The sequence below is a fragment of the Ursus americanus genome, chromosome 1 (assembly GCF_024610735.1).
Source record: "Ursus americanus isolate L20-20 chromosome 1, mUrsAme1.1.p, whole genome shotgun sequence".
In the NCBI taxonomy this organism is placed as follows: domain Eukaryota; kingdom Metazoa; phylum Chordata; class Mammalia; order Carnivora; family Ursidae; genus Ursus; species Ursus americanus.
Genome location: NC_142127.1, coordinates 32,219,511 through 32,236,149, shown reverse-complemented (window position 1 = coordinate 32,236,149; position 16,639 = coordinate 32,219,511). Strand labels below are relative to the sequence as shown.

At 38.1% G+C, this 16,639-nt stretch overlaps 1 protein-coding gene across 9 annotated transcripts; it reads left to right on the top strand.

The window, feature by feature from the left end:
* The first annotated feature begins 775 nt into the window (after nucleotides 1–775).
* On the top strand, nucleotides 776–16,193 carry NMI (N-myc and STAT interactor). 9 transcript variants are annotated; one of them, XM_045782062.2, is made up of 9 exons: nucleotides 777–1,005; nucleotides 5,026–5,060; nucleotides 5,640–5,729; nucleotides 6,739–6,834; nucleotides 8,883–9,045; nucleotides 11,991–12,097; nucleotides 12,185–12,371; nucleotides 15,043–15,149; nucleotides 15,909–16,193. In XM_045782062.2, exons 3-9 carry the CDS (start codon nucleotides 5,646–5,648, stop codon nucleotides 16,110–16,112), a joined length of 948 nt encoding a protein of 315 aa, XP_045638018.2. In that variant the 5' UTR covers nucleotides 777–1,005; nucleotides 5,026–5,060; nucleotides 5,640–5,645; the 3' UTR covers nucleotides 16,113–16,193. The 9 variants fall into 9 exon arrangements, with proteins under 9 accessions (XP_045638036.2, XP_045638018.2, XP_045638045.2 ...); XM_045782089.2 differs by lacking the exon at nucleotides 5,026–5,060 and adding an exon at nucleotides 3,344–3,493 and having other exon boundaries at nucleotides 813–1,005; XM_045782034.2 differs by lacking the exons at nucleotides 777–1,005; nucleotides 5,026–5,060 and adding exons at nucleotides 1,168–1,311; nucleotides 3,344–3,493.
* Nucleotides 16,194–16,639: the final 446 nt, after the last annotated feature.

Here is a 16,639-nt window from a genome sequence, read left to right as displayed (position 1 = left end):
CAAGGGACATGGGTCATAGAGACCAAGAGAACACCACAGCTTTCCCAACTTCATAGCCTAAAAGATGTTGCAAAAGACAAAAATTGACCTTGTGCTGGCTGTAAATATTTGTAGATTGAGGTTAAAATGCCCAATAAATTACAGTGAGAGTTATTATCTTGAAGAGAGACTTCCACTTTGACTTTATTTGGTTTCTATCCACTTCTTCAACAATATGTCCAGTAATATGCACATGAAAGGAGTGGTTTTTAAAAACATGTCCTGAAATTAGTGCTTATGCAAACTTCAGGAATACTTTTTGGACAGATTCTCTCAAAACAAAAAACCACTTTTATTTTTTAATTAAAGTATAGTTGACTTACGATATCCCATCAGTTTCAGGTGTACATCACAGTGATTTGATATTTTTATACATCACCAGGAAATGACCCCCATGATAAGCCTAGTTATCATCTGTCACCATACAGTTATTACAATATTTACTGTATTCCCTATGCTGTAATGTACATTATATCTCTGTTCCTAATTTCTTTTATAACTGGAAGTTTGTACCTGTTTAATCCCCTTCACCTATTTCACCCTAACCCCTCCTGGCTTTGGTACCCAACAGTGTATCTTCTATATCAAAAGAACCGTGTTTTCAAAATCGAAACTGAAAATACTTGTAACTCGTTAGTAATCATTCATTGGAGACACCATATTTGGTATTCCAAACAGTGGTTAGTTTTAAAGAAAATCCCCATTTGAGCAGAGCTTTCTTTTTCTTCCCTTGCCTTCCTTTTTTCCCCTCTGTCTTCTTTTTTTTGTTTTAGGAACCCAGCTGTTAATCTGAGCGACGGGCACTCGGGCATTAGGCCGCGCCGGCCTCGGGGACCCAGGCGGCCCGCCCAGCCCGCGGGGCTCCCGGCCACTCCGGCGGGCGCTTGCTCGGGGCGCTGCCCAACCAGCTTTCCCGGAAGGGCGGGCGCGCCGGGCTCGCCGCGCTGCGTTCCACTGGCGAGGCGGGTGAGTGGGCGCCCTGCCGGCTTCCCTGGCTGCCATCGCCGCTCCTCGAGAGGCCCGGGTGGGGAGGGAGGCGCGTTCCGCGGGGCCGCCGACTGCCAGGCGGGCAGCGCCCCGCGGACAGCTCGCGGGTCGCTACGGGACGCTGCCGCCAGGGTGGGGGTGGGGGTGGTGGCAGGGGTGAGGCGGGCTGCGTCATTCGTCCCGGTTTCCCGGTCCCTCCCGCCCTCCTCCCCCACCCCAGCCGGTGCCTCTCACCTCGTCTTATTCGTGCGGTTTGCTTAATTTCGGAAATCGACATTTGAAATGGTTTGTGTTTCCCCACTGTTTCCGTAGTGTCTCTCGAGATAATTGGGAAATTTACTCTCCTTGGCAGGTGCAGGGTTTGGCAGTTGCGCCTCACTTTTCGGAATATGCAGGGATTTTCTCGAAAGAGACATCGAAAGGAGAATACGATGTATTTCTGTCTATAGAACATGCATACTTAAAAAAAAAAAACTATAGACGTGTACCACTGTTTTATTAATCACCCCCTTCTTTCTTCCATCCCCTCATTTCCTCTCTTTCTGCTGCCAGGTATGCATATGGAAAGACTCCATTCTGTCCGGCCTGGCACAAAGTGATATGAGTATAGTAGGAAAACAGGTGATAGGTGGGTGGTGGTGATAACATGGTGGGTGCTGTCTTTACAATGACTACCGACTTAGTGGCTTAAAAACCAACATTATCTTAGTCTGGAGGTTAGAAGTCCACCCTGGGTCCCACTGGCCTAAAATCAAGGTGTCTGCAGGATTGCCTTCCTTTCTGGAGGCTACTGGGGTGAAATCTATTTTCTTGGGGGTTTGTTTTGTTTTGTTTTGTTTTCCAGCTTCTGTATGTTGCCCACCTTCCTCGGCTTAGTGATGCGTTTTTCCATCTGAGGAGGCAGCAACACTGCATATCTCTGACCTTTATTCTGTTATCACACCTCCCTCTGACTCTGCATTTCTGCTTTCGTCTTTTACTTTTAAGGGCCCTCATGATTGTATTGGCCCTATGGATAATTCGGGATGATTTTCATATTAAAGTCAGTTGATTAGCAACCTTAATTCAGTCTACAATCTTAACTGTAATCTGACATATTCATAGATTCTGGGGATTAGGTGTGGGTATCTTTGAGAGGGTCATTATTTTGCCTACCATATAACGGCATAAAAGGAAGCCTGTTACTGTACATCCGACTCATGCAAAGAAGGAAAGTATCCAGACCCTAAATTGCCAAGAAAAGTTCTGCGAGTATTATGTAGCAGACCTTTTATATGAGTTACAGATATTGAGAGTGTTCATTACAAGCTCTTAAGAATATGGAGTTTTTTAAAAAAGCAATTAAAAAATGTTGCCATTTCTGCTTTCTGGAAATATAATAACAGAACTTCGTATGTATGGGATGTCCTGAGCAGAATAAGTACTAGTCAAGATACCACGCACTTCTGTAAATATTGACTGTTTTCACCATGTGTGCTTATATATTGTGCTCTGAATGGATGCAAGGAGCAGTGGGCATCGTCCTTGGCCTCAAGGTCATGACCATCTAGTCATGGAAAGTGACGCGGGTACACAAATAGTTAAAGCTCTCCAAAAGAGCTAAAAGAGGGAGAAGTAATGTCCTGTACGGGAATCAGAAAAGGCTTTAAAAACTTGGGGTGGACCTTGAAGAGCAGTATAAGTTCATTAAGGTTGGGAGGAAAGGAAGGATGTGACATATTAAGGGACAGGAGGGAGAAGAGGGACCCTTTGAGTGTTTAGTGTGGTTAGGGTACTTAGTCTAGAAGTTGTCTAAATAAGACTAGAAGGTAAGTTTTGGTTAGATTGTGTAAGACTTTAGATGACTTGTAAGGACTCTGCAGTTGGTGCAATAGGGAGCTACGGATATATTTTTGAAACCATCTGAAATTTACAGAAAAGTTGCAAGTGCAATACAAACAGCTTCTCTTTTTCCTTATTTGAGAATAAGATTCTAACTTGGAATTCTTGAATATCTATTTCCTACAAAAAAGGTATTCTCTGCATAACTAAAATTCAGTAATCAAAATCAGGAAATTAATATTGATACACTACTGCCATCTAATCCTTGGATCTAATTCACGTTTTGACAGTTGTGCCAATAATATCCTATATAGCAAAAGGACCCAATTCAGAGTCTTGCATTGCATTTAGTTGCGATGTCCCTTTTAGTCTCCCTCTGCCTCGAAGAGTTTCTCAGCCTTTCCTTGGCTTTCATGAACTTAACACTTTCGAAGAGAACAAGCCAGTTTGTCTAATGTTTCCTCATGCTGAGATTCAGATTATGTATCTTTGGCAGGAATATCATAGAAGACATGCTGTGTTCCAAGGGCACTCTATCAGATGGCAGATGATTTTGACTTATCTCTTTATTTACTTTGATTATTTTATTATGGTGGCGTCTGCCTGGCTTCTTCAATGGAAAGCTACTTTCCCCGCTTTGAAATTAGTAAGTATTTTGTAGGGAAGTATTTTGAAACTATCTAGATGGTCCTTTTCTCACCAAAATTTCAATTTGTGTGTGTATGTATGTCAATATGGACTCATAGTTTTGTTTTGTTTTGTTTTGTTTTTACTCAGCGGATTTAATCATTACTGTCATTATTTTTTTATGCTGAATTTATTCTTTGACTTGGCCAGTGAGAACCTCCTCAGGCTGGAATCTGTGTCTTTTTAACATGCTCTCATCATTCTTTGAGCACTTTCTGCTTTCTGGCACTATAAGGTGCTTATTTTGTATTTTTCCTGTCTCAGTCGTGGAATCAACCATTTCTCAACCAAAACCTTGGTTCCTTGTAAGGAAGGACGGTATTAGAAACCAAATTCTGAATGCTAGGTGTGCTCATTGCTATTGTCTTTGCTTCCAGGCCTTCTGAGCGGACAGAGCTGGGGAATATATATACAGATAGATATGTGCAGTATGTATATGTGTGAGCACATACACACTTATATCTATATTTATATCTCTGTATCTTTCTCTCATTCTATTGGAAATCATGAGATTACACTGATTGTTGCAATTCCAATCCATAGCATTCATTCTAGTTTTCTGTCTTTCTATATTTATAATTATAAATTACATTTATAATTAACTTGTCCAGCAATGAAAAACCTGGCTCCTTTTATCCTCTATATATTTACTTACTGGAAAATCCCCTTTATGTACTTTTGGCCACTGAAAGCTCCAGTGTATATTTCCTGCCCCATAGGTAGAATCAGCCATTGCTCCAGGGAACCCGGGTTCCTTTACTGGAGAATAGATTAGAAACCAAGATCTAGGTGCTATGTGATCCCCGTTTTGAACACTGCTTGTGTTCACACTAATTTTTTGCTAATCTTTTTTTTTTTTTTAAGGAGGAATAAATGTTTTTCCTGATTCTTCTACAGGAGTAGTGAGAATTTAGTTACTTGAAATTTTAGAAGATTATATCACAAACTGATTATTAATGTGCTTCTAAAGCAATAAAAACAGTTATGATATTCCTTGTCCCATTTTTGATCTGGAACGTCTCCATCTCAGCAAATTCATATGCAGGCAATGTTCTTTACTTTTTTTGTGCCATGGTTTCTCTCCCAGTCTGATAAAGCTTATGGGCCTTTAAAAAAGAAAGTTTTAAAATGTATAAAATAATATATATAGAATTACAAAGGAAACCAATTATATTGAAATATGATCATCAGAATATTAAAGAAGTAAGTCTTTGATATAGTAATATGTATCAATATATTACAGTGTATTATAAGACCTAGTAGTGAGTTTAATAACTACCATAATTTTGAAGGAAGCTTTTACACAAACAATATTTCAGGATATCTGCAATAGTTATAACATTTTATGAAAATATTTGTGCCGTCTTGGTGACTTTTGTCACAGGTGCTGCAAATACTATGTGGCTTGTTGCCTATATTCATATTTGATGAGAACGCTAAGTTTCCGTCAGAGATTATTAGAAGTAAAGGTGTAATTTTTTTCCTATTCAGGTGTATGGACTAGGGAGGATTTGTGAAAACTCCAGGTAAGAACTGTTGTACATGTAGGGGCTCCTGGGTGGCTCAGTCGATTAAGCATCTGAGTCTTGATTTCAGCCTAGGTCTTGATCTCAGGGTTGTGGGTTTGAGCGCTGTAATGGGATCCATACTGGGGTGTGGAGCCTACTTAAAATTTTTTTTAAAAGAACTAGAGGAGAGGTGTCTGGGGGGGCCTTTTACTCCAAATTTACATTTGGGAAGTACAATAAGAAGAATTGGATGTTTAAATCAAAACCTTCGAAAAGACCAAAATAGTAATCTTTTAAAATGGGGCACCATATTATGATTAAGATGTGAACCTCAAGGGAATGTTCATACCTGTTATTTTCTATTATTGTGTTGAAAAGAAAATGATCTTTAGAATCCTTTTGTATATTTATAGGTGTGAAAGTTATTTGAAATATAGACTCTTATCACCACATGATAATAAAGACTTTGATGATAGGGAAAAAGGTACAGCAAAGAAGAGATGTTTCTTCTTCTTTAAAAGGGTAAAAGTTATTTCTTTCTTCTTGAATTTGTATATATGTACTATTTTAAAAAATATTTATTTTTGTAATAACTAGGTAATCATGGCAGCTGATGAAGATAACAAAAAACAAGTCCTTAAGGAGCATCAGTCAGATGAAGAATTTATGAAAGATGAACAAAGAGTGGTAAAAATTACTGGGTCCTATTAAAAATTAATTTATATCTATTAATTTATATCTATTAAAATAATTTACACCTATTTAAAATATATTTGCATCTATTAATGTATATCTATTAGTTTTGCAGTGAGGCATGTTTTATATGTTTTTGCCCTACATTACTTTGAATTTGGAAAGATATTAAGGTTCTCAAAAATTTTTTCTTCCATTATTCAAGACTTACAAAGTCATATTTCTATTCTTTCTCTTACAAGGCTTACAATGTTAGCTGTTTTTTCCTTCCCTCCCTCCTTTCTTTGATTTGCACCCTGAAGTTAAGAGCTTAATTAGCAATTATCAGATCTGACCCAAGAGCGATGGAGAATCAGGTAGCTTAAGCCACTTACCCAGGACCATATGCCCGGCATGTCAAGGCAGCTGTACTGTGGGAATCACAGCAAAAAAATTTTTTTAATTACCCCCAAGTAACATATGTCCACAATTACAGTGCAATTCACTTATTTATTTTTTAAAGATGTATTTATTTATTCTAGACAGAGAGTGTGAGCACGAGCCAGGTGGGGGAAGGGGCAGAGGAGAAGGAGAGAGACTCCCAGGCTGACTCCACGCTGAGCGCAGAGTCTGATATAGGACTCAGTCTCATGACCTGGAGACCGTGACCTGAGCCAAAACCAGGAGTCAGATGCCCCACCGACTGTGCCAGCCAGGTGCCCCTCCGTGCAACTTCAAAGTCATACTGTTGTCACAAATAGCCAGGAAGGGAGTTGGTAAGATTCAGGTCTGGCTCTCAATCCTTGCTCTACTGCAAAAATTTCTGTGACTTTGGTCTCATATGAAAGGTAGTTTCCCTGCTTGTGTAAAGGAGATAATAACACTTGTCAGAAGTAGGAGAATCAACAGGTAATGATATCTTTCTTTGCCTTTATCAGGGTGCTAGAAATATCGCTTCTTTAATTGATTTAGGAAAATGAGGTCAGGGGCTGTTGAATTTTTTGGTGCTGTTTGATTTTTTTAGAGATTAATTGATGAAATTGCAAAGGAAAATACTCAGTTAAAGGAAGAGATCCAAAGGCTTGAAGCTGAGTTACAAGAGGCCACCAGAAACTCCCAGGTACCTCCTTCATTATTTTATGTATCACATTTTTAACTGATACTATTTTTTAGAAAAATCAATTTAATTATACAAAATTCACTTTTAAGATAATGTGGTCATTGACGGCACCATTGTTTGTAATAGCCCCAACAACTCAACTGTCCCTCCGTAGTAGAATGAATTATTAATTTGGAGTGTCTTCACACATGGAATACTACACAGCAATGAGAATGAACAGACTACAACTATATGCAGCCACATGGATGAATTTCATAAATACAGTGTTGAGGCAAAAAAGATAAAAGAGGGCATACCAAATGCTTGCATTTAAGTAAAGCACAAAAGCAGGATGTTAGAAGTTAGCATTCTGGTTATCCTTGGAGGCAGGTAGGAACTGGAAGGGAGCCCAAGGAGGCTTCTGGGTGTCGGTCATGTTCTGTTTATTGATCAGGGTTCTGGTCACATGTGTGTGATCACTTTGTAAAATTTCATCTGGCTGTACATTTCTGATAATACACTTTTTAAATTTACATATATATTTTTATTTTTTATGTGTGTATATGTTAATGCAAAAACACAAAAATGACAGTCATTATCAGTCACTTTTGGGTCAAATTCTTGGTCTTCTCACTAAGTTCCTTTATTTCTCTTCTCATCCAAGTAACTCAAATGAATTTCACAGTTAAAAAAATTGGATATATATCTTCACCATTTAAGTTCTCTCCTAAATTTTCCTGTAATTGAGCTAGACAGAACTTTCACCCCTTTTTTCTTCATAACAACTCATATTGTTAAAAAAAATCCTGTCTCTAAACAATTTAAATGCTTAAAACATTGTCACTTTTTGTTTCTGAAATGAAGGGTAGGGTATTGAATATCAGGAGGTGGGGTTCCCCATGTTTATGGGACTTAGTGAACACTCTATTACAGTTCTGGTTACTTCTCAGTCTGGAGAGGAATCACATAGTCCTACAACTCACAGGGTCTTGGGAGCCCAGCCAGCTCAGCTGATCCAATTTACAGAGGACTGAAACTGTGGTCTAGAGAGCATAGGTGAGCTGCTCCTGGCCAAGTGTGCCCAAGACCAGAATCAGGCACTCTCATTCCAGAAAGCTCTCGACTTTTCAGCATTATATTGGGTATTTCCGCAGTATTGGGAAACACTCTGCCTTTTCTCAGACACTGCCAGTTGTTTTGAAATTGGATTTATGGTAATCAGAAATTCTCTATGGAGATTATGTGTGAAGATATAGAACAAATGTGAGATTAGGTCAGGTAACTCATTGAATATTTCTAAACCCTTTGTGATAACACAAACATTTTCTTTCAGCATGTAAAATACTTATGGGAAATAGAAATGCAAACAACAGATTCGTTTGTGCATTTATGTATAGTTGTATATGCCCGTTAATCCTGATGATTTTAAACAGATTAAGTATAACCAATAACTTTATCCTTCAGGTTAAGAATTTTGTTGATAGTGTCCCTTCACATTTTTATAAACCTGAACTTGAGAATGGTTAAAAAGTTGGGCAGGTATTGGGGAAAGGGGAATTTAAATTTGATAAATGTTAAATCATATAATTCAGGAGTCTTTCTTTTTGGATAAAATTATCTGGGTTTGGTATCAAAATAAAGATGGTATATACACAACTCTAATTTATATTGTTTTGTAGTGAGAGTAAACGTACTAATGATTCCCTTGTAGGATAGCCTATTATTGGTACAGTTGTTTAAAAGGTACTTATCTACAGGAATGATGTAGGCTTTAGAACTGAACACCATACAATATTGGCTAGTTTAAACATTGATTAGAAAGTGAGAGATTATGTATTTATAATTTCATCTGGGAAATAATATTAAAGGATCAGCATCTGATTACATTACTGAGTACTTACCTAGGAAGAAGTAATTACTAAAGATATTAAATAAGACCACACTCGGTATTCTGTCAGATTCTGAAATCAGTGGAGAATGAATTATTGGATGATCAAATCACATTATCACAAGAAGGGCTTAAGTTATTTCTTGTCTTGTTTTTAATCAAACATTTCTGTTTAAATTAGATTAAAGAGGATATTCCTGAAACAAAGGTGAAATTCACATCTTTAGAGAATCCGGAGAATGACAGCCAGTTTTTAAATATCTCCTGTTCATTTCAAGTGAGCTCACAAGTTCTCTATGAGCTACAGAAAGGACAAGGTCTTATCACCTTTGAAAAAGAAGAAGGTATGAGTAATGTTAAAAAATTTGACTGTCTTACTTTTGGAAAGCACTGAGACTTTCAAAGAGCTTTCTTAGATATTTGACTATTGCTCTACAGTTTTTATATCTATCATTTCATCTCATCTCATAGTGATACCTTGGGGCAGATAGGATTATCCCCATTTTATGATAAGAAACTGAGACAGTAAGTGGCTTGAATATGATCACTTGTTCAGAACATGACGACTCTGGGACTCAAGCGCAGGTATTGTGATGTCTAATACCAGCATCTTTGTACTCCACCTGCTGCCTCCAAATGATACTAGTAATAATGTCTTAAGCTATTAGAGCTCTACACAGTTCTCAGAGAGTTCTCACAGACATCTCATTTTATACTCACATGACTCTGTGAAAGCAATATGATAGGAGAATTACTGTTTACATCTTATTACTAAGAAAACAGATCCTTGGGTGTTTAAGTGATTTACCTAAGGGTACATGACAGGTGAATGGAAAGAGCCCAAGACTCAGAGATTTGGTAATGGGACCTGATGTTTGCTAAGTCTGACATGGTGTAGGACCTTGTTCAGAACTGGGGGCACGTTAGGAAAATCTGACCTTCAGTGCCAACTTAGCCCATTTCTAGGTATGTGATTTGGGTTGGGTTCTTTCTAAATCTCAGATTTTTATGACAGGCTTTGTGGTATACCTACCTCATGGGGTTGGGCTGAGTATTAAATGAGAAATGCTGATATAATACTTAGCATGGTGTCTGACACATAATAAACACTTAATAAATATTAGCTGTCATTATTGCTACTCGTTAGGAATTTTCCGGATAAGGAAACTGAAACTTAAAGAAGATAAAAGAACTTGCTCGAGGTCCATACAGTTAAAACTTGCAAAACTGAGAGCCAAACCCATGAGTATCCATGTGCCTTATACTGGACCAACAGTCCTTAGAGCAGGCCACTCTTCCAGGCCTTCGTTCTTGTATTCATCTGGTTGTGGGGTGGGACCAGATGGTCTTAAGCCCTTCCAGTGCTCAGATTCTGAGAATCTAGGATTATAGCTTGTATCTCCTTACACCTGGTCCGTCACTATAGCCTGAAAATAAATATTAAAAAGGAAGGCATTCTAGCTGGTCAGCATATGCACATACTGTTGGTTCACCATGGGTCTACCCTGGATCTACCCCTGAGCTGAGGACAGAGGAGGAGGCCAAGAGCCCTGTGTTGGCAGTTGGCAATGGTGATGGAGATATAACCAAAAGACAGAAGCGAGGATTTGAGAGGCAGGGATTCTGCGCAGGAATGACCCGGGAACGCTGGGACTAGGGTTGTCTTCAGAAGCAGCTGCATCGCTGCTCCCATTCTGGGCACGGCTCTGAGGTCTTCCTCTCCTGGGACAACTTTGGGCTTATACACAATTAAACAGGAGTTGGCTTTTGATAGAGTCACAAAAGTTGAAACGCAAGTGGTCCTTTCAGCTGCGTCAGATCACCAGATGTTGGAGGTTTGGGTGGGGGGTGTGGGAGGGAAAGGGCATCATCTAAGTATTACTTCATTGACATTCTCTGTTATTGTTGCCTGTTGTCATTAACACACAAAAAAATTGTAATTCAAGTTATCGAGTCATATCACGGTACAATGAGTGTGAATTCCCACATGACAACGCCCTGCCTTTTAGCCTGTTTCTCTCTTCCTTCAGCTGTGATGTGTGTGCTGTCTGGTTGTCATAAACACTTGTGAGATTTATAAGACCGGGAGTGGGCATCTCTTATCTTTATGACAAATTAGAATAAGCGGCTCTGTATTAACAACTGAAGTGTTATAAACTCTCATGTCACACAAGTAAAAATAAATGCACACCCACACGCATTTCAAACTGAAATATAGTTGCTGTCGGGAGTTCTAATGATTTTTGGCATAATTACATTACTGAGCCTCTCCCATTTGCACAAATAAATTAGATTTGATAGTTTTGTGATTGGTATAGGCTATCATCTTTTTAATAAAGTGATCTCAAGAGCATTTTAGCAAAAGTAGAATTCCTCATTAAATACAGCAAAAAAATAAAAAAGACTCACACTTTGATATTCAAGCCTATGTGGTCTTTAATATGTCGCCCTTAGGAAAGACAAAAATGAGTATTTATTTCTTTGGTGTTTGTAACATATTAAAGAGAAATGACAAATGATAAATAAGATTGTCAGAATGCCACTGACCCACACAACTTTTTCCTACTTACTCAACATGGAAGAAGTTTCTGGCCGTGCTTTAATTAATGTACTAAGGGAATTCTCTCATCATTCTGTTAACAGGGGAATTCTAAAGGGTGTGTGGCTGTGCTGAAATAATATATGAGTCTCTGAAGGATCGCCAGGCTTATCTCTTAAGAGATGAATCTAGTACTTGATGAGACTTTCTACATTATAGTTTTTTTTGAGTTTTACTGAGAAATAATCGACGCATATCACTAAGTTTAAGGTGTATGGCATGATGGCTTGATTTACGCATATTGTGAAACGGTGACCACAGCAGGTGCAGCCAACATCCATCTTCTCATATAGGTGCAATAAACAGGACCCCCATAGATTCAACAAAAAGGAAAAAAAAAGGGAACAACTTTTTTTTGCTTGTAATGAGAACGCTTAGGATCTACTCCCTTAACAGTTTTCCTGTATACCACACAGCATGTTGTACATTATATCCCTGGTACTTATTTTTTGTACCTTTTGACTACTTTGCAACTCTTGCTGATGTATTTTGACATTTTCGACATTAATATGTTTATTTGCCACTTTGGTGGCAAGACCAATAACACCTGGAAGTCCTAGGAAAATTTTAAAAAATTAGATCCTTTAAAATTAAAGAAAATTGTAAATATTTAGGATAATTTGTTCTTAAACCAAAAGTGAAAACATTTATTAAAATATTGGCAATTAATACTCCCAAATTATTTTTCAGTTGCCCAAAACATCATCAGGATGGGGAAGCATCATGTGCAGATAAATGATGTAGATGTGGAGGTTTTGGCCCAGCCAGTTCCGTTAAACTCAGGAATCAGATTCCAGGTAACATGGTGATTATAGCTTTTTAGAATTCTGTTAGGTGTGAACACTTTTCTCACCCGTATTGCTGAATATGAAATGATATCCCAGGTTCTTGAAGAATACTCTAAGGTGAAGATCAATGTTACTGAAATTCCTGACGTGTTGCCTGAAGATCAGATGAGAGACAAGCTAGAGCTGAGCTTTTCTAAGTCCATAAATGGAGGCGGGGAAGTGCTATGCGTGCAGTACGATAAGAAGTCCCGGAGTGCCGTGATCACGTTTGTGGAAACTGGAGGTATTCACCCATTTAGGCGGTTAAAAAATACTTCACCATTTAAATTACGTTTTGCCATTTTTCTTTTCTTTTCTTTTCTTTTCTTTTCTTTTCTTTTCTTTTTCTTTTTTTTTTTTAAGATTTTATTTATTTATTTGACAGAGAGAGCAAGAGAGCACAAGCAAGGGGAGGAGCAGAGGCAGAGGGAGAAGCAGACTCCCCAGTGATCAGGGAGCCTGACACGGGGGCTCGATCCCAGGACCCTGGGATCATGACCTGACCCAAAGGCAGACACTTAACCGACTGAGCCACCCACGTGTCCCTTCTTTCTTTCTTTCTTTTTTTTTTTTTTTAAGATTTATTTATTTATTTTAGAGAGAGAGAGAGAGTGAGGGGGGGAGGGGCAGGGGCAGAGGGAGAGAGTCTTAAGCAGGCTCTGTGCTGAGCACAGAGCCAGTCATGGGGCTCGATCTCATGACCCTGAGATCAGGACCTGAGCAGACACCAAGAGTGGGACACTTAACCAGCAGTACCACCCAGGTGCCCCAATGATCTGCTATTTCTTTCTTTCTTTCTTTTCTTTTCTTTCTTTCTTTCTTTCTTTCTTTCTTTCTTTCTTTCTTTCTTTCTTTTTTTCTTTTCTTTTCTTTTCTTTTCTTTTCTTTTCTTTTTTTTTTTTTGGTGGGCAGCAAAGTTTATTGAGCAGTAGCAAAGTGATAGCACAAAGCTCCCGAGGAGGGAGAGGGGCCTGAGAGGGTTGACCTGATCTGCCATTTCTGAAAGTGTTCCTTTTCTACTTCTTTTATTTAGAATTTATTAGATAGCATAATAATAGGGGATTTTTTTTTAACCTTAAAAAGTGGTAGAGTCCTGAAAATGATTTCTGTGAATGCTACTGAGAATAATATTACATATAACAAGTACATCAATCTTCGTGTGTCCTCCTCACATGCCAGGCAAGGAGCCAGGTGTTCTGTGCACATACCTCGTCTGAGCCACAGCAAAACTTTGGAGATAGGTGTTTTCCTCTATTTGCATTCTATTGATGAGAAAACTGAGTCCTGAGAAGGGTAAATAACTTACCCAAAATCACAGTGGGTATGTGGCAGATTTCTCTGTTAAACTGTCACTTCCATCCCACCTATTTTGACAGATGAGGGTCTCTTACGTGGAGGGAATAGATTCCAGGCAAGACAGGGTGAATGGAAGGAACAGCTAGACATCTGTTGCCTTTGTACGTAGAAATGGATCTTTACCAAATCATCTGAGGAGGGTTTACATTCTTATGATTAAAAATATAAAATTCTACAGCTGCTTTTGTTAATATGTGCAAGTGATTCTCAATGTAAAAATATCTTGCTCTAGTTAATCCAGTTTTTAGGGTTTCTCCTGGGTTTGCACATATAATAGAAATCCAGCTATACAATTGAAAAACATTGACTGATTGTTTTTTCATAACAAAGTAATACATTCTTTTCAAAAAAAATTGAAATAAAAGAGCATTAATTTAGTAAAAATGGAAACATTTCATGAAACTTCCTTTCTACTATGTAGTTAGGTATGGTTAGTTGAATGTCTTTTTAGATCTTTCCAGAATTGCCGGATCATATGTTGATTCTAATGTTTAATGTTTTGAGCAATGGCCATTCTGTTTTGCACAGTGGTTGTACCATTTTATATTCCTACCAGCGTTGTCCCAGGTGTCAATTTGTCCACATCCTCACCAACAGGGGCCTGCACTCTTAACCACTGCACCATATTGCTCATTCAAGATGGACTGGTGACAGGAGAAAAAGCAAAGTGATAGGATATTCTCAAGAATATCCTATCTGTTAAACTTTATGCAGTCTGAAACATATTCTCCTTCCCCTGTAGGAGAAAAATACTGCTAAAAATAAATCTGATTATTCTTTGTGTTAGAGGAAACTGATCAACTTCTGTTATTTGCCTTCACTTTCTAGATGACATTCAGATCCCTCCCCCCGATGTTGGTTAACATCATTATATCAGTTTACTGAATAATATCATGTATTAGTTACAGGACAACTAAGTAATTTTATATATATAATATATATTACAGTAATTTATTATATATGTGTATATTATAAATATATATAGTATTTTTTTAAATTTTATTTATTTATTTGTCAGAGACAAAGAGAGAGCACAAGCAGGGCAAGCAGCAGGCAGAGGGAGAAGGAGGTTCCCCGCTGAGTAAGGAGCCTGATGTGGGACTGGATCCCAGGACCCTGGGATCATGACCTGAGCCAAAGGCAGACACTTAACCGACTGAGCCACCCAGGTGTCCCTATATATATAGTATTCTAATCGTACTTTTCAATTATACTTCTGGAGAAACGGGGAAACTCACAGTCCTTTTAGGGTGTGTGGATTGCTTTTTGCAGATGGTTATTGCATTTTATGTAGCTGAAGATAGATCTGTCTGAGGACATCACAGCTCTCTGCAGTGATTGCAGTGGATAGTTCAGACAGAAGGATCTGTTAACCCCCATTATTGTTTGGTCTTGTATTTTTCAAAATTATGTACTGTGAAGTGGATTGTAGAATTTTAAAAAACATAACCACTCAGTTCACTGTTTACTGTGATGTTCTGTTTGAAGAAACTTTTAACTTTGGTTAAAAATGTCTATGATATAAAAAAGAAAATAATTTTTTAAAAATTTACTTCCAGTTGCTGACAAGATTTTGAAAAAGAAAGACTTTCCGCTTTATATAAATCAAAACTGCTATAGAGTTACTGTTTCTCCATACACAGAAACACACTTGAAACATTTTCAGGTAAAGTCATCTCTTTTCTTTCATTTCGGGAACTTACGGCTCAAGCCCACCCCATAAAAAATAAAGAAAAAATTGTGAGTCTGTTACTGTTGAATCTTATTAGCGAGCAATATCAAAATAGTTTCTTCATATCTGCTTGGTGCAAAATTAGTTTGTCTTTTAAAAAAATGTTTTAGTGCAAACCTGTACCTTATTTAATTTCTTACATACTTTTTAAAACCTGAAATTACTCAGATAATGGTATAATATTTTTGTATGTGGAGACATAGCTATATTTCTCTCATGTGTCTACTATCCTTGGGCATTAAAAATAATTCTTCCTGCTCATTTTCTCTGAACTTATGATCTTTACCCCAGACCTAGTCCTTTTTTCTGTTCCTACTCAGGTATTCAATGGCACCCCCATCTACCTAGTTCACCATTTGGAAAGCTACAGCTCGTGCTGAATTCTTCATTTTGCTTCACCTTCTGCATTCATTTGATCACTCACTCTTGTCCCTGGCACCTCTGACTGCCCCTCTCACTGGTCTTTCTGTCCATAGAGATGCCTGTCTTTCCTCTCTTCCTCATAATGCCACCAGAGTTACCTTTCTGGAATTCCAATCTGACTCAGATATTCTCATGTATGAAACATCTTGCTGCGGCTCCTTGTCTCTTCTAAGATAAAGTCCAAAATATGAAACAGAGCTTTATCAGTCTAAAGTTTTGCAATTCAAAGCTCTTAGAAAATTCTCTATCTTTTTTTATTTTTCTTTTTAGGTATTTTTGGGAATATCGGAGAGGACGGTGCTTCTGACTGGAATGGAAGATCTTCAGATGACGGATGAAGAACTTTTACAGGATTTAGTTAACATTCACTTTCAACGGGAGACGAATGGAGGTGGAGAGGTGGAAGTGGTCAAATGTTCTCTAGGTCAACCTTGCATTGCATACTTTGAAGAAGAGAGGAATAGAATGATCTGAATAGTACAGCCTCTGAGCCCAAATCACTGTAGTGTGTAACAAAAATGAATATCCTTTTCCTTTAAAGAATGAAGACTTTAATTCCTTAGTGGCCATTCATTCTTAGATACAAAATATATGTCCATGTTTTTGAATTCTTCTTTGTTTCAAGCTCTGCTGCATGCTTATAAATGCAGTAAGCTCATTGTATTAAAAATAATTTTGTTTGTTCATAAATTATGTGGATTGGTGCCATGTCCGTTGAAATCAACCGTATGTGATGCAATTGTCCCTCTGCTGTGTTGGCTTATTTGGTCATGAGCATGTGGGCCAATTCTTTTTTGGCCCCAGGTCCACCAATATGCAGACTTGACTTTAACATTTCCCAAAAGAAATGTTACATTCAGCTGTTTGTGATTTCCGTAGACTTTGACTTTCAAGGGACTTCAAGAGTAACCATTTCCCACTTTCCCATCGTGTAGCATTTTCCTCCTCAGCCCCAGAGGTATTTTTCAGAGCTGAGTGTGGTCTTTTTACTTAAAATTTTC

Bases quoted from the DNA above. Each gene is read 5' to 3' on its own strand.
- NMI (XM_045782023.2), top strand. From the start codon at position 3,302: ATGTTTCCTCATGCTGAGATTCAGATTATGTATCTTTGGCAGGAATAT. The intron at 6,835-8,882 runs GTACCTCCTTCA...TGTTTAAATTAG, and splicing joins AGGCCACCAGAAACTCCCAG to ATTAAAGAGGATATTCCTGA. The intron at 12,372-15,042 runs GTATTCACCCAT...ATTTACTTCCAG, and splicing joins CACGTTTGTGGAAACTGGAG to TTGCTGACAAGATTTTGAAA.